This window comes from Mesoplodon densirostris, chromosome 12 (assembly GCF_025265405.1).
Source record: "Mesoplodon densirostris isolate mMesDen1 chromosome 12, mMesDen1 primary haplotype, whole genome shotgun sequence".
Taxonomy (NCBI): domain Eukaryota; kingdom Metazoa; phylum Chordata; class Mammalia; order Artiodactyla; family Ziphiidae; genus Mesoplodon; species Mesoplodon densirostris.
The window spans coordinates 71,796,581-71,821,453 of NC_082672.1; the positions used below are offsets into that span (position 1 = coordinate 71,796,581).

General features: G+C 38.7%; 1 protein-coding gene across 4 annotated transcripts in view; it reads left to right on the forward strand.

Annotated features, from left to right (window-relative positions):
- Window positions 1–24,873, forward strand: part of CEP162 (centrosomal protein 162) — a 98,559-nt gene that overhangs the window by 65,540 nt on the left and 8,146 nt on the right. For 3 of the 4 annotated variants that reach the window (XM_060115159.1, XM_060115162.1, XM_060115160.1), the window contains exons 19-26: window positions 1,147–1,273; window positions 2,501–2,664; window positions 3,741–3,845; window positions 7,345–7,557; window positions 8,688–9,337; window positions 12,901–13,042; window positions 14,950–15,048; window positions 20,128–20,262. In XM_060115159.1, the coding sequence (XP_059971142.1) occupies window positions 1,147–1,273; window positions 2,501–2,664; window positions 3,741–3,845; window positions 7,345–7,557; window positions 8,688–9,337; window positions 12,901–13,042; window positions 14,950–15,048; window positions 20,128–20,262 (1,635 nt within the window). The remainder of the gene's footprint in view (window positions 1–1,146; window positions 1,274–2,500; window positions 2,665–3,740; window positions 3,846–7,344; window positions 7,558–8,687; window positions 9,338–12,900; window positions 13,043–14,949; window positions 15,049–20,127; window positions 20,263–24,873) is intronic. The other variant, XM_060115161.1, reaches the window with a different exon arrangement.

Genomic DNA, 24,873 nt, shown 5'->3' on the forward strand with positions numbered 1-24,873 from the left:
ATGAGTTCGGTTCAGTATACATTTATTGAGTACCTGCCATGTGCTTGGTGCCATAAAGTAAACAAGTAGTAAAATCAGTCTTGGTCCCCAAAGAGCTTTCAGCCTAATGAAGAGAAAAGGGTTGTACGCAAATAAGTGTTGTATGAAACAAAGTAGTAAATGCTATGCTAGACGTACACTGAAAGTTTGTGGTAATGCTGGGGCAGGGATTATCAGGAATAGCCTCATCTGAACTACACTTCGAAGGATAAGTATGACTTTGGCAAGGCGAGGAATGAGGGCGGTTGAGAGAGTGCGGCATGTGAGCACATTGAGAATTTAACTTTTTTTAAGATGTGCCAAGCACTTTTTTGCATTTGTGATATAGGGATGAGCAAAGTAAAGTTCTGCTTTCAAGTAAATGTCTTATGTCAGGCGGTGATGAGTGTGTGAGAAGAAAAAAAAGCAGCACACCTGGGGGCCAGGATGAGGGTTGCTGTTTTAGAGTGATCAGGGCAGGCCTTCCTGGGGGCCTCGTTTGAACAGAAATCCTGATGAAGTGAAGGAACGAACCATCTGGGTGTGTGAGGGCAGAGGAGACAGTAAGTGCAAAAACACCGTGGGGTCGGAACGTGCTGGGTGGGTTCAGAGAACAGCCAGGAGGTCTCTGCAGCTGGCGTGGAGCGCGAGGGGGAGATTTGCAGGAGATGTGTCAGAGGAGCGGGCACGACTGGGTTCTGTGACACTGAAGATCATGGTAAGGACTGTGGGCTTCCCCCAAGAGGGGTGGAGCCACCAGAGAGCTTCAGACAGAAGACGGACATTAACTGACTCTTGAAGACAGTTCCTCTGGCTACTGTGAGGAGAAAAGACTGTAGGTGCTGAGAGTGGAAGAGGCAGACTGGTTAGGAGGGTATTGGAGTAACCCAGGGGAAGTGAGAACGGCAGAGTGGAAGGGCTTGGAAGCTGTGTTGAGTTAGGTGATTAGAACTGATTCTAGTAGGCTCTGGGGAGCTCGTGATCGTTTGGAGGGGAATGGTGATAAGATCAAACTAAAATTTAGAAAATTAATTAGCAGTGTTTATGATGACGTGGGTGAAAGAGACTCTCTACCACAATTTATTGTGGTTGGAAATAATTTGCTTTTGTATTTTTATGAATATCAAGAAAGAAAAAAACAGTTTATTGGAAGACATCAAAAGACTGAAGCAGGACAAACAGGCTCTTGAAGTAGACTTGGAAAAAGTGAAGAAAGAGAGAGACCAAGCCAAAGACCAGATTGCTTATGCCACAGGTAAAAGTCTGAGCTGAAACGGTTTACCTTTATACCCCTAACTGTTCTAATCTTGAGTTAAGTAATAGCAACTGGATAGTATAATTAAAATGCTATTCCTTGAAGTGTATTGTAATTTTAGAAACTTAAAAAAATTAGTTAATAGGTATATGCATTTGATTGGTTTTAGGAGCAATAATTGCGAGACCAAAGAAAGTCACAGATTGTTTTGAATTCATGGCATTGTAAGCTTAGTTGTTTACAGTCATCCCAGCTAAACTGTGACTTTCCAGGGCACGGTCTCCCTTTTTATCCCTGGGTCTGAAACATAAGCTCTCAAGTATTTACCAAATGAACAGATGTTTGTAGAAACTATGTTTGTAGAAACACAAGGATGGATATGGTATGCCCCACCAGGGAAAACAAAGGAGAGTAAGATAAGAACGCAGAAGGAGAGTAAGATAAGAAAGTTTAATATTAAAAAAATTAGAAATAAACATGAGGGTGCTAATAAGGGTTTCAGAGAGGAATGGCATTTGAGGGTCCTGACAGATGGAGAGATTCAGGAGTAAACGAATGGAGGGGGCCGCTCAAGAGTGTTTCATGAGCGTGTTTTTGGATACACCTGTGGATTGCAGCTTAGGATGGCAGAACACAGGGCTAGAAAGGTTGATCAGAGACCCCCTTGTTTGCCAAAGTAAGGATCTTTCCTCTGTGATATTATGATCTTCAGTGTAAGATGTGTATAGTAAAATCCACTTACTGTTTGTAAGAAATTTACTTTCTTCATCTGTAAAATAGAATAACAACAATAGTTCCCATCATATGTTTGTTGTATTAAATAAAATCTTACATGGGAAGCACTCTCTAATGTTTGCCATTGTTACTTTTTAATATAATTATAGGAATTCTTCATTTTTATTATCTCCTGAATCCAGCATTTATTTTCATAGAAGAAACTTTACTTTTATAATGAAAGTCAGTGGGAAAACAAGTGATTTATCAAAAATTTCTATATGCCAGCTTTGCTACAAGTTTGAGGATTTGGGCTCGGAACAGTCCTCATCCTCCTTTACTAATACACTAAACTAGACACAGCCTTGCATACATCAGTTGTTTTTGGCCTCTTATTTTTTTCTTAATGCTTTCATTAGAGAGACATTGGTTTTCATTTAAAATCTTTCAATGTAGTTTATTTCCATATTTTGAAAAGTTACAATGGAATTATTGTATTACTTTATCTTATAGGTGAAAAATTATATGAAATAAAAATTTTAGAAGAAGCACATAAACAAGAAATAAGTCGCCTGCAAAAAAGATTACAGTGGTACGCCGAAAATCAGGAACTTCTGGATAAAGATGCAGTTCGGCTTAAAGAAGCAAATGAAGAAATTGAGAAGCTGAAACTTGAGGTGATGATCATTTCAGAATGTATTTCTGTAGATGAACCCTATTATCTTCAACACTCCTTCAAGGCTTTGTGTCACCAAATCAGTATACTCGAAATTCTGTTCATTAAAATGGCCGGTTTGACTTTGGTTTGTGTTTATTTGTGTAGTCTCTTTTAGATTAGCCTGAGAATACAGTCAGCCGTCTGTATCCACAAGTTCCCTATCCAGCAGATTCAACCAACCGTGGACTGAAAATATTTGGAAGAAAAACAGAGTTTCAAAAGGCAGAACTTGAATTTGCTGTTCACTGGCAGCTCTTTTCATAGCATTTACCTTGTTTTAGGTATTATAAGTAATCTAGAGATGATTTAAAGTATATGGGAGTTACAGGCAAATACTACACCATTTTATACAAGGGACTTGAGCATCCCTGGGGCTTCGGCATGCCCGGATCTTAGTATCTGCAGGGGTCTGGGAACCAGTGCCCCACGGTTACCAAGGGGCAACTGTAAATCCAGGCTCCTTAGCACAGCCTGTGAGGTCCCCATGTGGTCTGAACCCTGCCTGTCTCCAGCCCCATCCGTACTGCACTCCCTGGTCAGTCTCCTCCCAACCACACGGGCCTCCCTCTGGTTCTTGAACATGCCGAGCTCGTTCCACTTGTTGCTGTGGCCTAGAGTGTGCTCTGACCTAGCTTCTTCCTGTGTCTCACTCCTTGTTCAAGTCTCAGCTCCGATTTCTACTCCCCAGAAAGATCTTCCTGACCTCTTAATCTTATGTAGCTACCAGTCTCGCCTCCCCTGACTCTTTCTTCTCGTTCCTTGAGTTTATTTTTTTCATAGTACTTGTCACTCTCTGAAGTTATTTAATTTACTTAATGATTTTGTTTATTAGCTTTTCAGCTGTCTCCTTCCATTACGATATAAGCACCATGAAAGCAGGGACCTGGCTTGTCTTGTTTGCTCTCCATATCTCCAGCACAGTGCCCTACCTGGGATCTAATAAGTGAATTAATGAACTGCCATTATGCTTCCCTCTTGGTGTTTCTCTGCTGTGTTTTAAATATGCTTCTTAACATGGCCTTTCCTTATTGGTAGGTTGAGAAACTGAAAGCTGAATCTGGAAATCCATCCATCCAGCAGAAGATACGTTTAAAAGAAAAAGCAACTGATGCCAAAAAAATTCAGGATCTAGAGCGACAAGTACGTGTTCAGGGTAAATTTTCATTAAGGTATTTTATATACAGAGCATTTTTGTTTTCTCTTTTGTTTCAGGAGTTCCTACAAGATGTAGTCAACCTGGAAATTTTTGGTTTTATTCATTCATTTTAATATAGAACTGCCTCTGCTTTAAACTTTGAATACAGTATTTAAAGTGACAATAAAAACACAGTAAACAACATCATTTTATATACTCTGTGGCTTTCTGCATAAAGAATTTTTAAGAGTAATGTGTCTCATTAGGTGGTAGACCTATTGATGAAAGGTTATTTGCATCCCAGCTCTATTTGACATCCAGGAAGAAGGAAACAGAACTTTGCCACTCTGGGTGTAGAGCTAGCTAGCACCCTTCTCCTGAGGAAGGATAGGTGAGAGAGGAGGGCAGGGAAGGAGACCCTCCAGTTGGGAGCATGTTAGTAGTGCTAGGGAAGTCCAGCAGAACACCCTGGAAACTGAACATCCCCTCCCAGAGAGCTGGCCATAATTTTGAGCTCTGGCTCACTGTTTAGGCTTAGAAATACTCATTTCATGGTCATTGTGGCTGGAAGACTTTTTTCAAAACCCATATAGTAACACTTACTAGGATAAAGTTTTTTTTTCATTGAAATAGTTGTTTTGTAGGCTGGAATATTAATTGTACCTTATGTTTTTAAAGCCTTCTATAACGTAGTATTTGTATTCATAACTAAATATTAAAACAAAATTAGAATTTCCAGTCCTGTTCATAAGAGAACATGATTCTGTAGTCAAGTCATGACCCTTACGGAATTCCATCACCCTTTGTGATGGAATAACAGCTGTTATTCCATCACAAACCTGAAACTGTGAGGTCATCACTGGACTGCCTATCATCCCAGTTTTATGAGAAGAAGAAAAACTAAGCAAAAAATTAACTTTGTTACTTTACAGGACTTGTTATATTAAAAGGTATGATTTGGTAGTTTGGTTCAGTGGCCAGGAAAGGAACAGGACTGAAGTGGTTTGAAGAGCGAGAAATATTCTGAAATAACTACAGTCTAGGTCGCTTGGCTTTTTTTTTTTTTTTTTTCCCCAATGCCTAAGACTTAGATTAGCCTATGTAGAAGAAGCTATCCAGAACTGTGAGAGAGGAAAGACCAAAGGAACCACTTCTCCACTAGATGATTTTATTTTATTTATTTATTTTTTTTGCGGTATGCGGGCCTCTCACTGCTGTGGCCTCTCCCGCTGTGGAGCACAGGCTCCGGACGCACAGGCCCAGCAGCCACGGCCCACAGGCCCAGCCGCTCCGCGGCACGTGGGATCCTCCCGGACTGGGGCACGAACCCGTGCCCCCCGCATCGGCAGGCAGACCCCCAACCACTGTGCCACCAGGGAAGCCCTAGATGATTTTATTTTAAGAGAATAATGTAGAACTGAACGTATGAGAGTAAAAAATAAAGCATGCTTAAAAACGAGATTTGAAACGGTGATCCATATGGATCAGAAATATAACGTTTTATCAAAGTAACCTCCCTCTTTTACTAACACTTGCATTAAAAATTTATTGGTTTACTGTCTTAGATTATATCTTTCTAAAATATTGTTAATATTTTGTATAGTTTGCTCACATACATTTCAGATCTTATTCTGTTCCCATGAACAGAACATTTCTATCCTAAGGATTTTAAATCTTAATACATATTTTATAATCAAGGTATATCACAGTATATTCAGAATAAGTTTGAGCCATATCCTGAAATAGATTAATTGCAAAATAAAACATCTTTTTTTCTAAATAGCACATAAGTAAAAGTGGTGTTAATTTATATGCATGTTATAGTGAAAATATCCGATTGTGTGTGTACATTCATGCTTTTATTTAATGGAATATTCCATAGTTTAATTTCCAGTGAGATTTAAAAAACAACAACAACAAGAGCCACACTGGTATCAGAGACCAAAGAATAAATTAAAAAGCAAAATGAAAGAAGATAGAAATAAAATTAATTTTCTGCCAAAAATGTAGTATACTTTGCAAAATATCAGTCAGATTGAAAATATTATTTAACATTTTAAATTAATATGTTAATTGTAAATATGTTAAAACAAAGTCATTAAAAAAATCTAGTCTCTTTTAATATACATGGTATCTATGTGTGTTTATATATGTATATATATATATATACCTTTATATGCTTACATCTAATCTAGATTTTTAATACCAGGGGAAGCAAAATGAAAAATTTTACAGATGAAATGATCCATTTTTGTATCTGGATGTATTCCACTTTATGGTATATCTATGAATGTGCAAGCAGTCTTCAGGAATGGAAATATTTGCTGTTAACTTTGCAAACGATGTGACCCTTAAGTACCTACTAGGAACAATATTCAGTCTATAAACAGGATTTTGAGCAACCCGTCTTGCCTTAGGAAAGGTAGTTTTTGGGACCAGATCATATATAATAAAAACCATTATCAGGCCCTCACCACATGCTGGGCACTTGGCTAAGCACTTCACCAAGATAAATGTCATCTGAGCCTCACTTAAATATATGAACACCATGAAATCAGTATTGTTACCTCCCCATTTTACCGATGAGGCGAAAGAGATATATAGACTGAGGAGTTGACACGGGTCACAAAGCTGCTAACACAGTCTTAACTCCAGACATGCTCTAACCTCTGCACTAGACCACCTCTTAGGTGCTATTTTATTTATTTTATTGCATGCTCGCGGGTTAGAGGACTGTTCAACGAAGTTTTAGGCTCTTAATCTATGTTTTTCAAAGGTATCTTAACATAACACCTTAAACAAAAGCAGGTATACACACGTATGTGTATATAATATCAAGCTCTAATTTCTGTGGACCCAGGTGCAGTTTTTCCTTACAGAAAGATTGTGTAGTATGTTATTGTTTTAATAGACTAAATGAAAAGTTGTTTTTATGAGGACTTCATTAAATGTCATCTAATCCTCTTTGCTTCCTGATTGAAAGAAGTCATTTTAAAGTAGATTAAACTTTATTTGGAGGAGGGCTGGGGTAGGGGGCAGATTGTTGCAGGCAGGGGCAGGTGCTTAGGAAGCTGTATGTTTATTATGAAAACTTTGCACATTCATGTGCAGATAAGTAATTTTTCAGTCAGTAGACAGTATAAACACTTATCTGAGGGGTGTCTGTGGAAAAAAGGGAGAGGGAAAGAGCTTTGTCCTCACAAAGATTGGTTGTTACTAGTATAATAGGAAGACCCAAGATCTATTTCAAATAAACGTAAGAGGATTTCTGTAAATTAACCAGTATTAGATTAGATATTATACTATAGTGTGTTTTAATCAGATAGGATATAAAATTTGAAATTAATTTGTGCTGCTGTGCATTTGATTCAGTCTTGAGATGTGATATGAACATCTCTTTGAAACCTATACATGATTGATAGAGCATAATCTAAATTTTTACATTAAGCTGCTTAATTTTAATATATTTGTGACCTTAACATGCATACAAAAATATTTTAATAGGTTAAGGAAATGGAAGGAATTCTAAAGAGACGATATCCCAATTCTTTGCCTGCTTTAATATTGGCTGCATCAGCAGCTGGTGATACAGTGGATAGAAATACAGTGGAGTTTATGGAAAAAAGGATAAAAAAACTAGAAGCTGATCTGGAGGGCAAAGATGAAGAAGCAAAGAAAAGCCTTCGGACCATGGAACAGCAGTTTCAGAAAATGAAGGTAAGTGCTGGGTAGCCATGGAGATGGGGCTCAGAGGTGTACCATGGGGGCTGGGGGCTTCTTAGAATGAGACCGAAGAGTATGTCTTTGGAGGGCAGAGATCAAATAGAGGAATGAATTCCAACCCCCCCCCCCTTTTAATCTATCTAAATGTACCTAACTTTTTCCTTTTTCCAGTCCCTATCCCACCCCCCTCTCCTGCCCCTGCTCACTTCCAGCCACTTCCTCCTTTCATTTCTGATGCTCAGTGCACACCAAGCATTTCAGTTGCCTTCGCATGTGCTCTTCCTACTTCCAAAGTACCCCTGCTTCCACTTATCCCCAAATTTACACACATCCCTCAAAGCTGAACTTGAATGTGCTCCCTCTGTGCCATCTTCCCTCCTTCCTTCCCTCAGGCCTCCAGACACACCCGGGTGCCCCTCTGCACCGTGTTCATAGGCCCATTATCGCAGTTATCATAGGACGTTGAAATTTGCCATGTCACTCTCCTCACCGGGCTGTGAACTGTTTGAAGGCGGGAACTGAGTTTATCTCTAGGATCTGGCACAGCTCCTGGCATGCAGTTGTAGTGCAATAAATACATTCAGTGATTGAATGAACAAAGCTCTTTCATGCCTCCCTCCACAGAGTAGACTATTAGGTTATTTTGTTAATAATAATAAAGCTCCAGTATGCAAATTCTAAGCCAACTTATTACTCCTATGAGATTTCTAAATTGATGTTAGAAGGTTGAAAATGTGCTATTTCTTACAGATATCAGTAACCCCAACTGCTTTCCCTGTTTATCCTCAGGGAGTATAGTGTGTCAGTTTGCATAGAGAAGGGTACACAATAATAGGTTTGCTTGTGAGGTTAAAGTAAGTTTTGGTGTATAAAAACTTGTAATGTTATGAAGCAACATATAATTAGGAAATTACATAACATATATTGAGAATATATAATGGTATGCCCTTCAAAGATAGGACTTCAACATATTTGACTGACTCAAGGAACATGGGCTTGGAGGCATCAGAATATATGGTGAGTCCCTGAATGAAGGAAAAGGCAGGACCTGGGAGACTGTAGGGCTTCGGTAACTAATGAAATGTTTAGCAGTGGTTTGTCGTTACATGAATTCTTTTCTACAGATTCAGTATGAGCAGAGAATGGATGAGCAGGAACAGCTACTTGCCTGCAAGTTGAAGGAGGCGTCCCAGAACCAACATGACAGCTCCTCCAGAGTTAAAGCACTAGAGAAGGAGCTGGATGACATTAAGGAAGCCCATCAAATCACTGTAGGAAATCTTGAAGCTGAAATAGATGTTCTTAAACATCAGAATGCTGAATTGGAGCTCAAGAAAAATGATAAGGATGATCAAGGTTTCCAGTCTACAGAATTCCAGGTGGAACAGGCTCATTCTAAAGCTAAACTGGTCAGACTCAATGAGGAGCTAGCCGCAAAGGGGAGAGAGATACAGCACCTTTCAAAAACTGTGGAGAGGCTTCAGAAGGAGAGGAGAAAGATGCTCTCTAATCAGCACTCTAAGGATAGGGAGGAAATGACTGCCAAAAGGGTGAAGAAAGATGTTCTGCACCCAGGTAAAAGAAATGCTAACTCCTCTGGAACCCTGGAGGGCAAGCTTTACCAACCACATACTTTTACTGATTCCGATATTTCAGAGGTTGCACAAGAAAACTGCAGATTGAAAAATGAACTGGAGAGATTAACTGTGGAGAGGAATGAGCTGAAGATGAAATCTGAAGTAGCAGCGAATCAATTTGAAAACTCCATGAAAAGGTAAAAATGTGACTTTGTCAGTATATGGAGACATGAAAAGATAAAAATTTAAAAATCATAGATGTATTTCCCCTGGATAATTAGTTTGACCCTGAACTAAATTCATTACCAAATTTTAAGAACCTGTATTACATTGCTAAGCACAGATCTGTTTCAGAGTTGGATCTTCTACCTATTGGAAGCTCAGATTCTAATGAACTTGAATCTTCATGTCAACCCAGTTCTTGGGCCGAGCAGTCTTACCTTTCTGCACGTATCCAGATGGTGTTGATAAGCTGACCCACTGGGCTTTCCTGCAAGTGAATATCATCATTTATGGTTGCTGTAGGCAGATAGCTATCAGAAAACAGCTCTTAGTGAAACTAGTTGACATTCTAAGAGGAAAAGTTCCTCTTCCAAAATAACTCTTCAAATTAGTCTTGTGATTACATCTCTTCATGCCTTGAAGAACTTCTGTACTCATCCTTTTCCTTCTCAGAATCTCCAAGTACCATCTCCTGTCTCTTTCCTCTGAGCCTTCTTACATGCTCAGATCTTTTTCACCCAATCAAACCAAGTTCTGGTCCTCTGCCTTTCAGCACCAGTTTTCCCACAAGTAGCCTCTCCTTTTATTTCCCCCTGACTTCCTCTAAGCGTGGCTCTCATCCTCACACTCTTTTGAACCTGGTCTCTCAAGAATAGCCTTTCTCAGTCAGTGGAGTTTTCTCCATCCTCATTTTCTGTGACACTGTTGACTACACTGCCTTTTCTGAAAGGGTTTCCTCCGTAACGTCCATGACTTGGCACTCTGACTAAAGCTCCTTTTCTGCTCCTTTTGACAGACTCCTGACTCCTTTTCCTTCTCACTCCTCAAAAATCTGACTTTCGGGCTTCCCTGGTGGCGCAGTGGTTGAGAGTCCGCCTGCCGATGCAGGGGACACGGGTTCGTGCCACGGTCTGGGAAGATCCCACATGCCGCGGAGCGGCTGGGCCCATGAGCCATGGCCGTTGAGCCTGCGCGTCCAGAGCCTGTGCTCTTCAACGGGAGAGGCCACAACAGTGAGAGGCCCACATACCGCAAAAAAAAAAAAAAAAAAAAAAAAAAAATCTGACTTTCTACCAAAGTTCAGGCTTTGGCTTTCTCTCTGTTCTCTGCTTTTTCTCCTTTGCTAAACTCATCTGTTCTCTATGGCTTCTATGAACCATGACTCCTAGATTTACTTTCAAGGCTTGTTCTCTTCCCTGAGCTCAGATGTTAAATCTAAAAATGTGTTGGATTATTCCTCTTGGAATCAGTAGTATCGCAGATTTTCTCTTTTTTTAACCATAAACTGGCTCCGCCTCCCAACTTCCCCATCTCTGTCTATGACCACATTTTCAGTTGCCAGGCCCAGCTTTACCACCTTTATTCCTTGGGTTGACAGTCTATGGGGTGCTTTCTTATAAGTATTCATTTTGCTTTCTTCCTTTTTTTTTTTTTTTTTGTGGTACGCGGGCCTCTCGCCGCTGTGGCCTCCCCCGTTGCGGAGCACAGGCCCCAGATGCACAGGCCCAGCGGCCATGGCTCACGGGCCCAGCCGCTCCGCGGCATGTGGGATCCTCCCGGACCGGGGTACGAACCCGTGTCCCCTGCATCGGCAGGCGGACTCTCAACCACTGCGCCACCAGGGAAGTCCTGCTTTCTTCCTTTTTATAGTGTGGTCTACTTGGTTTACTAGACAGTTTTCCCGCCCCACTCTCCTGATTTCAGTTTCCGTCTCCCCCAGTCATCTTGCTTAAAAACCATTAATATTCTTTAAGTACTCCTGTATCTGAGTCACTCTGTTCTCCAGTGACTCCCAACTTCCTAAAGTGTCAAGACTGAATTTCTCTACCTGGCATCTCAAGTCCCATCACCATTCTGATCCTGTGCCATCCGAGTAGTGTTACTTGCCAAATTTCTTTCCTGCCTTTTGCTCACTCATGTTTCATTTTCTAGGAAAAATATTACCTAGAAGTTTTTAGAAGTTTCTTGCTCCCATCTCCAACTCCTGTATAACTTATGTACCAAGAAAGCACTAATTATACACCACCTTATAGCTCCTTGAGAACTGATGTATGATTATACTTTTTTCAACCTGTAGGCAATAATAGGTTTGATTATGAGGTTTAAAATAAGGTTTGGGGTGTACAGAACATGTGTAGTTTAATGTTTGTGAAGCAACATATTAATTGTGAAGTTATATATCATATATTGAGAATATGTAACGTCATGCCCTTCAGAGATTAGGATTTCAGCACATTTGACTGACTTAAGGAACCCAGAGTTAGAAGCATCAGAATATGTAATGAGTGCCTGAGTGAAGGAAGAGATAGGACCTGGGAGAGTGCAGGGCGTCTACCAGAGAATGAGTTTAGGAAGCACCTAACAAATGCTTATTGACTGATTGGCAGCCACATCTAACTGAGTCATCATGGCAGTCATACTGCTTCCAAATTGAAACCTTGTTTCTTTAGTCCTGAATATGATAGTAGTAATGAAGCTATTGGAAAGAATCATATTCTTTCCTAGAAATAATTTAACATTCAGGTTCTCCTATAAATTTTCCTATACATAATTTATAACTTTTTAGTATCGTTAATCTATTTTTCAGACAGCTCTGGGCCTGAGAAGTGAAAAGTAATGTTTCCTAGGCCCAGATTTAGGCTGCTTTTTACTATAGTTCAGTTATATCATGGGTGCTTTAGATTTTTATGCTTTTCTGAGGGTCCTAATCACACTTTCCATGAAGAAATGTAGTCAAGTAAGCAACTGATATGTTTGTAGTTTGGGAATTGCCATATTAATAAGTATCAACAGTGATTTACTAAATATCTGCTTTCAGTAAAATTGTCATTTTTTAATAATTTTTCCAATAAGGGGAAATGTTTATAAGAAATGTATCAGCTTTTTAGTATAACTTTACCATTTACTGAACTGCCACTGAATGCATAAATTTTGTCATAGAGACAAACGAGTAGTCTCAGGTTCAAGTTGTCTCAGGTTCAGACTACCCTATGTCCTAAGAATTACCATAAAGATCATTTTATTCTCACAACCAGCAGCCAGCCCTGGAGTCATATGCATGGACCAAAAACTGGTGAGTGTTGCCTAGAAACAAAGCATTGAAGAGTCTAAATAATTGGGGCAAGAAATCTGAGTTTATCTTAAAAGATAAAACGACAAGCTCTTTGCCTTAAATACAAACAGAACATTTAGAACCTTTGTTTCTCTCAGAAAGTGCCCCAGGCTGGGGAGTGTCCAATTCTGCTGGGCTCAAACTCCAGCTCTGCAACTTCCTGATCTGGGACCCTAGATACATCACTCTTTCCTACACTCAAGTTTGCCTTTATAAAATTGAGTAAATAAGAGCAAGCTCATGGAGTGGTTGTAAGAACTCATAGGCAGTAATGTATAAAGCACCAAGCACAGTACAGTAGATATTGGTGCCTTCTCTCCCTTTGCTTCTTTAATTTCCAGGCTTCTTATACTATTTTTGTGCTGACTCTGAATTAGAGGTTGAAGAGCCACTTTTATGTGTGGTGTTCTTTCATTTGCTCTAAAGGTTCAAGGAAGAAACTGCAGCACACATCACATCCCTCAAAGCATCTCATGAGAGGGAAGTAGAGAAACTCCTTTGCCAAAACGCAGTTGAAAATTCTTCTTCCAAAGTAGCCGAACTAAATCGTAAAATAGTAACTCAAGAGGTAGGTGACTTTAATAAACTTTGAGTGTAATGCAATTTTTTTTTCAAGACTGTTGACAAAGTATCTGGAAATATTTTAACTTCACTTCTTGAGGTTGGTGATAGGAATGGAAAATTATTGTCACTTTCTTTTTATTTAATAGAAGACAACACTCTTACCATATGTGTTTAACTATTCTACTTTACAGTTATACCTTTAAATAAGTGTTTTTGCAATTTTGTCCCTATATTTCTCAAATATATCTTCCTGTAAGTAGGTTGTAATAGATGGTTGAGGGATACATCCAATGTGATGGGGACCTTGTACTTAAACCTGAATGCTGAACCACCTCCTTCCACCCCAAGTCCCAGCTGCCAAGTCACTCTTCTTTCCCCATTACCTGTTGTTCATTAAATAATGTTTTGTGGTCATTCAGGCGCTGGGGATAAAATAATGAACAGAGACATGTACACAGCTACAGCCATTATGAAGCATAGTCTTCTGAGTATTTTGACAGGGCACGGTGACAGCTCATCTGCATTTCCTCAAGTGTGTCTTCCTTCTTGGATAGTATGTTTGTCAACTTGGAATATTTATGAATATCTATTGTGTGGCCCATCTTCTGTGGTTTTTGCAAGTTGAAAAAACAGCATTAAAATAGAATTTGCAACTTACTTTCAAATGGTGTATCCAAGAAAAAAAAGAAAAGAAAGCAAATATAGCAAAATGTTAGCAGTCGGTAATTCAAATTGAAGAATATGTGATTGTTCATTGTGCTCTTCATCTTTCTGTAGGTTTTAATACCAAAGTGAGGGGGAAAAACTTCAAGAAATAATTATCTCATGATCACCTCCCCCACCCATAATTATTTAATAGGATTTTAATTAAAAACAAGTCCATCAGTTGGGGAAGGTTGAGTATGGACAAGACAGGAGATATTATGAAATTACTGCAAATTTTCTTAGGTGTAAAAATGTTATTGTGGATTTGTAAGAAAATGCATGTTGAAATATTTGATGTATCTAAGGGTGAGATGTAATGAGGTCTGTAATTTAATTTCAGATAGCTCAGAAGTAAAGAACTTTGACTGTTTTAATACTTCACTGAAAAAGATTTAAAGTGCTTTTTTGAAGTAACCATTTTACAGCCTTGCAGAGAGCTTCTCTAGCTTTATTCCCCTCAAAGGAGCGGGGTGTCAGTGGGCAGCAAACATTATATCAAGTGATTATATGATAAGGAGAGGTCTGGGAGGGATGGGGAAAGTAGTCTTATTAGGCCATAGTGCCATAAGTATCAATATGTTATTTTCCCAGAGTTCTAAGTGTAATATTTTAAATTGGGAGTTAAATGAAATCAGCATAGTCCGATTGTAGAAACAGTAAAAATAAATCATTAGAGAAAAGAAACATGAATCTTTCCTGTTTTTGCAGCTTCTTGATGGAAGTATTTACTTACGTACTTCAGTTTCTTTGTCTAAAAATGAGACTTTTCACAGATGTTAGGTTTTATTATTTTAGTCAATAGCTCTTTAATAAAAACTATCTTAATTACAAAGTATAAAGATAATATTGGCCACGTTCTTCAAAATGTTTAAACTTTATAGAAGTTGATTTTGTGGTATTTTTCAGATCTTCAAAAGAAAAGTATTAGAGATAAAGAAGCCAAGTAGTTACATAGTTATTAATTTATGTATGTGGTGTTATATATTAAACTTTGAAAGAAACAAAATGATGCATTTATTCAATGAGTTTAATTCATTCAATGAACTTCATTTCTGTGGCAATGATGTTAGATTTTGGCAGTTATAAAATATTAGGATCCTTTTTATTTTTTAATACAAACAAGTCATTAGTTCACTTTCTTATATTTTTCAAATAATGTTCAAGGAAAAGCTTTATTAACTCAGTACTTCTAACATAATTTCCTAGGTACTTATAAAACATTTCCAAAATCAAGTTAACGAGCTGCAGGGTAAACAAGAATCTCTTGTAGTTTCTCACATTCGAGAAGAAATCCTACAGAAAGAGGTAAGAAATAACCAAAATATTCTGCTAACATAAGCTTTTACTTAGCCATTTCAATCATATTCATATTTCTGTATAATTCTTTAAATTTAAATGTACAAATAGAGATAACCCAGAAATATCTATCACGTTAAGAAAATATTAATAAAAGCCAGCTTTCCCCAGATGAAGCTCAAATGTTAGTTAATTAAGTTATTTATATGTTTGTGTTTGTCATTGTGATTTTCTGGGCAGTAGGGAAATGGGGCGAGTTTGGTTTGACTGTTTTGAGTTTTTAGGAGGTAAAATTGGATGGCTAAGGCCATTTCTGCATTAAGTACTAAGACTTTAATTTGGTTAAGAAATAGGTAAAGAAATTGTGACAGTGATGCTGGATCACTGAGAAGAAAACCATTATTGGAGATAGATCTTTCTAGAAACTCACCTTTTTTTTTTTTTTTTGCCATACACGGGCCTCTCACTATCGTGGCCTCTCCCGCTGCAGAGCACAGGCTCCGGATGCACAGGCTCAGCGGCTATGGTTCACGGGCCCAGCCGCTCCGCGGCATGTGGGATCTTCCCGGACCGGGGCACGAACCCGTGTCCCCTGCATCGGCAGGCGGACTCTCAACCACTGTGCCACCAGGGAAGCCCCGAAACTCACCATTTTTATTACTCTGAGATTCTTTGATTCTAGGAAGTATGAAAAACCAGATAAGCTGTGTATTCTGTTTGAAGCATATACATCATTTTTTTTGTTATTCAAGGACTTATTAAATCACATGATAAAAGCAAAACATAACAACTAATTGCATTATGGAAAGATTAATGTAGAAATACTCCACAGTTATGCAACTATCTGTTTTAAAAATCTTGTTCTAGGAGTTGAAAGGCTATATAGTTCAGCACCGTGCATTCTTTTCAGTGTTTAAGAGGTACATAAACTTTGTTGTATAAGCAGTAAAAATACAGAACCTCACAGACCTCAAGTAAAATTTTTAGGAAAACGTAAAAGGAAGTATGTGTTCATGTTTGCAAGATAAAGAGCAAGGTCAATTTTAGTCAAGTTACAGTGTTCTTAGTTTGAGAATAGCTAAATATTTTGAAAATAGAAAAGCTATAACACATGATTTTGAAGCCTATTTACTGGAAAACTAAGTAAAGCACTCTGTCTCTTGAATAAAGCTAATGATAGTCTGCCTTTTGATATGAACCATATTTATCATAGCTGTTTCACCAAGGCTAATTTATTCCCTCTCTGGTGCCCAGTGTGTTATGAGGCATTCTGTCTCAGGCCAGTGGGAATATAAACCATTCCCAGCCTGTATGAGCTCCAAGAATCGTTCAGGCTACTGTTTCCACTGGCTTCGAAACCGCCTCTGGACAACAGACTAGGCAGTTATAGAGCTCATCTTGTTTGTTTCCTTTCTCTCATGAATTACAGCCCTGCAGTGCTATTAGCCAGTTTTGGAAAACAGTTGTTTCCTGTATTGTCTGTTCTTTCTGGTTGTTTAAGAAATCCCTGTTGCTTACTCCACCATGGCCTCAGGTGAAAGCTAATAAACAGTGGTGAATTCTGTTTTATGACTGCATTTTTTTCTTTTAATTTATTTATTTTTATTTCTGGCTGCATTGGGTCTTCCTTGCTGCGCGCGGTCTTTAGTTGTGGCGAGCAGGGGCTACTCTTCGTTGTGGTGCTCAGGCGTCTCATTGTGGTGGCTTCTCTTGCTGCGGAGCACAGGGTCTAGGCGCACGGGCTTCGGTAGTTATGGCACGCGGGCTCTAGAGCACAGGCTCAGTAGTTGTGGCGCACGGGGGTAGTTGCTCCGTGGCATGTGGGACCTTCCCAGGCCAGGGATTGAACCCTTGTCCCCTGCACTGGCAGGCGGATTCTTAACCACTGTACCACCAGGGAAGTCCCTGATTGCTTGTTTTTAAAGTAATTTTATAGAGCTACAAGAACACTGAGTGGTTTCAAATTTTTCAGCATAGCTCAAGTTAGTTATTAGAGATTTTTAGTTTTCTTTGATGGTGTCATACTTAACCTGGTTTTTTTTGACCCTTGATTCCTGCATTGGTTATCTGTGCATTCAAGTAATTGGTGTCCTCTTCTAGACTTTGCAGGTTTGCTACAGCAGAGACAGTTCTTTACCAGTCAGCTCAGTTTGGGTTTCTGGATGTGTCTGCTGGTCACATCCTTGGGCTTGCTTTCATGGTCTATTTTTGGGCAAGGCCACTGCCTGAGTTCTGAAGTTGGAGAAAGAGGGATGCCACTAGCTGAGGACAGTTGGACAGGATTCCTGGTTTGGTTCCCTACCCAAGTGAAGCTGTTGCCTAGCCTGTATCCAGAGTGCCAACTGTGGCTTATGATCACTGTATGACTCTAAATGTTTACTTGAACCTACATTTTATAATAGAGGAGTCAAAATAGTAATAATAATAGTTACTGTTTATTAAGTGTTTACTAGGCACTGAAGTGTTCTATGTGGTTCTCACAATAACCCAAAAGAGTAGGTACTACTATTCCCATTTTCTAGATGAAGAAACTGATGCTAAGAAAAATGGAATAACTTACCTGATGTAACCAAGCAGAATATAGAAATGCAAGCATTAGGACTCAGAGCCTCTGGCTCCAGGTCCAAGGCTCTCTCTCAGTTACTTTTTTTAAAAATTTTATTTATTTATTTATTTATTTTTGGCTGCATTGGGTCTTTGTTGCTGCGTGCAGGCTCTCTCTAGTTCCAGCGAAGGGGCGGCTACTCTTCATTGCAGTGTGCGGGCTTCTCATTGCGGTGGCTTCTCTTGTGCGGAGCACAGGTTCTAGGCAGGCAGGCAGGCTCAGTAGTTGTGGCCCGCGGGCTTAGTTGCTCTGTGGCATGTGGGATCTTCCCAGACCAGGGATTGAACCCTTGTCCCCTGCACTGGCAGGCGGATTCTTAACCACTGCGCCACCAGGGAAGTCCCATCAGTTACTTTTTTACGAATCCCCTATCAGTGGACATTCGGGTTGTTACCAGTTTTTTTCTATAGTATTCAAGTAGCAGGAAGCATTTTTGATCATACATCTTTGCTTGTGTATCCAGTTGCCTCCAATGGATAAATTCACTAAAATATAAGAATTTTTTAAAAGGAAAGATTCAACGTTAATTTATACTCTTAAAGGTGCTTTTAAGTAGGTACAAATGAAGGGACGTTATCTCTATTCTTTGTCTAGAACCACATTTCTGAATTTATGTAGTTTACAAATGAATGTTTAACTTCTGAAAGGTGACTCCGTTGATTTATTCATGGATAATTGTTAAACACCTACTCTCTGCTGTGCATGGCTCTAGGTGCTAGGAATACTGAGGAGAACAACGTTAGACAACAATCCCTGCTCTCATGGAGCTTATGTTTTATTTGGGGAATCAGACAATAAACAAATGTAACTTTTGATAAATCAGATCAACTGAGACATCTGTTCAGTACTTAGCCTAGCACCTAGCACATGATACTGCCATAACTCACTACTGCTTGTCCTTTAAGAGTCAGTTCAGCCACAGCTGCCTCAGGTTGAGAATCCTGCAGCCCACCTCTCCTTCAGGTTCAGGACTCCCTCACTTACCACCTCACTGCTTCTTGGGCATCTCTCCATGGCAGCACATCATGTTAGAATTCTCATTCTCTCAAGTGTGCCTTCTACTAGACCAGAAATTCCCAGCTGGTGGGCCTGGAATGGGTTACCTGTGGTCACAAGATGATGATGGCTGGAAAGGTTGTCTAATGACAAACTCAGTCATTTTTCAGTTATTAAAAAGTTTATAGAAGATGAAGTGATATTTGACCATTACATGTATGACAATGCCTCTGACAACTTTCTTAGTTCAGTATCATTTTTTGTTTTGTTTCGGGGGGGTTTTGTTTTGTTTGTTTGGTTTTTTGTTTTGTTTTACAATTTTTAGCAATCATTGTTTGACATACAAGATTTTGTTGCCCAGCACCCATCACCACAGCATGGTATGGATGGCATCTCCCCAACCTTTCTGCAAATCATCCTAATTAAGGTCTGCTTATTTCTTTGGTCACTGATGATATCAAGGATGTCCCACACTTAAAATATTTAGATTTGCCTCTGATTTAATTTGCTTGTATTTTCACATTTTTTAAACTAACTTCAGAAGAGTATATGGGTTCTTTTTCTTTTTTTTTTTTTGTATTAGTGTTATTAAGTACTTGGGTGTTTCCATGTAAAGCATGATTGAATTGTTAATTTTATCCATTTTCATTTGCTTGTTAATTATTTTGCCTTTTGATATTAACAGTTGGCAAAGTTATCATAATTTTATGGTATAAATAAAATGCAATTAATTTTTTTATGAAGTCCAATATAAAGATCCCTCATGTCACCTCCATTTCACTCTCTGGTGCCATAAAAGTTTTACCATTTTCTCTGGGTCATGATATGAAAAAGGAGGTACTGCACTAGACTGTCATCTCCATGAGGACAGGGACTGTGTCTTTCATCTCTGCATCCTCAGTACCTAAGAGACAGCCAGCACAGAAAGAGTTCAGTACTTCCTTATCTCTGTTTTATATGCATACATTCACATGTGGAATGAATTATTATAAGTGACAAAGTGATAAGAACCAGAAGAGAATTACAAATAGAATTATAGGGAGTTGACAAAAGAGGATCCATATTTATTGAACTCTTTCTGTGTATTGGGTGCTTTAAATGTATTATTTAATCCCAAAAGTAATCACACTATTAACAACTACTTTGTAACAAGGCTGAATACATCAAAGAAAGTGCCCAACTTCATTTTCAGCACCACAACCATCCTGGCATACCTGGGAGGGAGAAGGTGGTCCAATCATCTGGAACCTTTTGGAACGTGAGGTCACTTCAGAACAAGGATGAGCCTTTACTTTCTGGACCCAGGGAATGAAAGCTATTATTTTAACAACTCCAGATACCTTTGATGTTAACAAGAAGCCTCTTATCTAGAGAAATTTTATACAAAGAATATGCAGTGACTGTTCTTACTTCTTAAGACTGCCTGTTAAAAATGAATTATTTCCTTGTTATCATAATTTCCCATTTATTTCATATCTCAATTTTAGATTACAAAACTCTTGGAAGAATTGAGAGAAGCCAAAGAAAACCATACACCAGAGATGAAACATTTCATGGTCTTAGAAAAGAAAATTAAACAGATGGAACTGAGACATGAGCAAAGAGAGCAGGAGCTTCAACAGGTGAAGTAGTAAATCACTTTTACATATTTGTACAGTTCTTCACATTTAAGTACCTCCCATTTGCTATCGTTTTGTCATCCCTAGCAAATTAAAGTATTTCCATTGTATATTGATTTTATTAAAAATAAATGTATAGCTTTTAAGAGAAAATAAGACTTTAATTCTTAAATACCTGAAGATTGGTTTGCCTTATATCTACAGAAATAGAGTAACAACTTTTGTATTCTGTTCTTTATTGTTGATGGATGCCTGTAAGTTAGGCATTTTACCTTGGGAACAGGGCTCTTGGGAACCGTGTTCCATATTTAAGTCATTTCAACAAATGTTAGTAAGAAACAGGCTTATATTAAAATGCAATCACTTAAAATCTTATTTGCCTAGCACCAGTGACATTGGGGTTACTACATGTAGCTACAAACAGATACATTAACAGAAATTAAAATGGGCAGAAGGGCTTGATGTGTTTTTAGGCACTAGCCTTGGTCTTGATATTTAGCTTTGCTTGAACAGTGTATTAGTCTGCTTGGACTGCCACAACAAAATATCATAAACTGAATGGCTTAAAAAACAGAAATTTCTCACAGCTCTGGAGGCTATAAGTTTACAACCAAGGTTTCCAACTGGTTCAGTTTCTGTGAGAGCTCTTTCTGACTTGCAGATGAACTTTTTTCTCCATGTGTGCTCTGTGGGGTGGAGAGGGGGAGTAGAGAGAGAAAGAGCTCTCTGATGCCTCTTCTTATGAGGACACTAATCCAATCTAACTAGGGCTCCACCCTTATGACTTAAACAATGTTAGACGAGATGGACTTAACATACATAGTATATAGTATCCAAAAGGAACAAAATACATTTTCGAGCACACATTCTTCTCAAGCACACGTGTATAATTCTCCAGGATAGATCATATATTAGGCCACAAAACAAGTCTTAATAAATTTAAGAGGAGATTAAAATCATATCATCAAGCATCTTCCCTGACCACAGTGGAATGAAACTGAGAATCAGTTGCAAGAAGAAAACTAGAAAATTCACAAATATGTGGAGTTAAATCACATGCTGCTAAACAACCCATGGGTTAAAGAAGAAATCAAAAGATAAATTTAAAAATATCTTGAGACAATTGAAAATGGAAACACAGCATACCAAAATTTACAGGATACAGCAAATCAGTCCTGAGAGGGAAGATAATTGCAATAAATGCCTACATCAAGAAACAAGCCAAAGACAAAGAAAAATTTTAAAGCAGCAACAGAAAAGCAATGTGTCACATACAAGGGAACCCCCACTAGAGGATATGTAGATTTCACAGTGGAGAGTTTGCAGGTGAGGAGACAGTGGATTGATACATTCAAAATACTGAAAGAAAAGACTGTCAATCAAGAATACTATAGCTGGCAAAGCTCTCCTTCAGAAACAAATTAAAAAGCGTCAAAAAACTTGAAAAAAAAGTTCAGGGAGTTCATCACCACTAGACCTGCCTTACAAGACTCCTAAAGGGAATTCATCAAGTGGAAATAAAAAGATGCTAATTAACATCATAAAAATATATGAATGTAGTTAAAAAACTCACAGGTAATGCTAAATATATAGTCAAAGTCAGATTCTGTAATATTGTAATGGTGGTGAATAATTCTCTTACAATTCTAGTATAAAAGTTGAAAAAACAAATGTTTTAAAAATAACCATAACTACATTAGTTATTGCACACACAGTATTAAAATATGTAAATTGTAACATCAGTAACCTAAAATTGAGGTGGGAAGCAGTAAAAGTGTCAAGTTTAGTATGCTATTGAAGTTTTTATCAACTTAAAATAGGATGTTATAAATATATCACATTTTATGTAGGCCTCACATTAACCACAAAGGAAAAAATCCTGTAATAGTTATCCAAAAGATTATGCTAAAGGAGTCAAAGCATACCACCACAAATCATTAATTCACAAAAGTAGACTGGAAATGTAAGAAGCAAGGATCTACAAGACAGTCAGAAAACAACAAAATAACAATAGTAAATTCTTATCAATAATTCTCTTTAATTTAAATGGATTAAATTTTTCATTCAAAACAGTAGAATTGCTGAATGGATGAACAACAAGATCCAAACAATATGCTACATACAAGAGACACACTTTAACTTTAAAAACACATGTAGACTGAGAATGAAGAGATGGAAAAAGATATATCAAGCAAATGGTAACCAAAAGAAAGCAGGAGTAGCTGTAGCTATATCAGATAAAATAGAGTTTAAGCTAAAAATCACCAAAAGAGACAGTGAAGGTAATTATATAATGATAGAGGGCTCAATCCATCAGTAAGACATAACATGTAAATATTTATGCATCCTACATCAGAGCACCTAAATATATAAAACAAACACTAACAGAACTAAAAGGAGAAACAAACAGCAATACAGTAATAGTTGGGGACTTTAATATCCCACTCTCAACAATGGATATTTCATCCAGAAAATCAATAAGGAAACAGCAGGGTTTGAGTGATACTATAGAAAAAATGGATCTAACAGATATATACAATACCTCCCCCCCTCCAACAACAGCAGAATATACATTCTTATCAAGCACACAAGGAACACTTTCTAGGGTAGATCACGTTAGGCCACAAAACAATTCTTGGTAAACTTAAGAAGACTGAAATCATAGCAAGTATATTTTCTGACCTAAATGATGTGAAACTAAGTATCAACAGGAGGAAAACTGGAAATGTGACATATACATAGAAACTAAACAACACACTCCTAAATAAACAATGGACCAGAGAAGAAATTGAAAGGAAAAAAAAAAAGGTATCTTGAGATAAATGAAACATGAAACACAACATACCAGAACTAATGCAGTGCAGCAAAAGCATTTCTAAGAGGGAAGGTTATAGAGATAAATGCATGTTTCAAGAAAAAAGGTATCAAATTTTAAAACCTAACTAACTTTATACCTCAAGGGACTAGAAAAAGAACAAACTAAGCCCAAAGTTAAAAGAAGGAAGGAAGTAAAGATTAGAGCAGAAATAAAGAACAAATAGAAAAGATTAACAGAACAAAGAGTTAGTTGTTTTAAAAAATAAAATTGACAAACCTTTAGCTAGACTGAGGAAAGAAAAAGGGGGAGAACTCAAAATTATAAATGAAAGAGGGGACATTACAAATAATACCACAGAAGTATAACAGATCTTAGGAGACTACTATAAAAATTAAATGCCGACAAACTGAACAACGTAGAGGAAATTGATAAATTGCTAGAAATATACGATCTATCAAGACTGAATCATTAAGAAATAGAAAATCCTGAAAAGAGCATGCTAGTAAGGAGATTGTATCAGTAATCAAAAGTCTCCCAACAAAGAAAATTCCAGGAACAGAGGGCTTCAATGGTAATTTCTATCAAATTTTTAAAGAATTAATGTCAGTCCTTCTCAAACTTCCAAAAAGTAGAAGAGGAGGGAATACTCTCAAACTTATCTTACAGGCCAGCATTACCCTGATAACAAAGCCAGATAAGGCCACTACAAGAAAATAAAACAATAGACCAATTTCCCTGATGAATATAGATGCAACAATTCTCAAAAACAAACAAAAAAATAGAGACCCGCAAGCAGGCACCAAGCCCTGCCCCCTGTCCTGGGAGTGCACGGGCTGCAGCCACCCCTAGGAGAACCCTGAACAGGCACCAAGTGCTACCCACTGTCCTAGGAGTGCATGGGTTGCAGCTGCCCCAGGAGACCCCTGAGCAGGCACCAAGTGCTGCCCCCACTGTCCAGTAAGCATGCAAGGGGCCGTGCATGCATACCCCATATCAAGGGGATAATGGCCAGCATGCACTGAGGAAAGAGGCAACAAGCATCCGAACTAAAGACAGCCCCTCAATTCTGGACAAGATGGCAGAGTAGAAGGACTTGAGCTCACTTCCTGTCACGAAAACACCAAAAGCATAACCAACTGCTGAAAAACCATCAACAAAAAAGACTGGAACTTGTCATAAAGATGTTTTTACATTCAAAGACAAAGAAGAAGCCACAATGAGACAGGAGGAGGGGCACTTCCATGACATAATAAAATCCCATACATAGCAAGTGGATAACCCACAAACTGGAGGATAATTATTATCACATAGGTTCTCCCACAGGAGTGAGAGTTCTGAGCCCCACATCAGTCTCCCAAGCCGGAGGGTCTGGCACTGGGGAGGAGGAACCCCCAGAGCATTTGGCTTTGAAGGCCAGTGGTACGTGACTGCAGGAGCTCCACAGGACTGGGGGAAACAGACTCCACTCTTGGAGGGTGCACACAAGTTTTCCCAGCACAAAGCAGTAACTCCATAGAATCCTGGGCTAGACCTACCTGTGGGTCTTGTAGGGTCTCCTGGGGAGGCGGGGGTTGGCTGTGGCTCACTGGGGGGCAAGGACACTGGTGGCAGAGGCCCCAGGAACACTGATCAGCATGAGCTATCCCGGGGGTGCCATTTGGGCACCAATTCCTGGCCCTAGCCAACACCCAACAGCCTGCAGGCTCCAGTGCTGAAATACCTGAGGCCAAAAAAACAGCAGATAGGAGCTTAGCCCCACCCATCAGCAGACAGGCTGCCTAAAGCCATACTGAGCT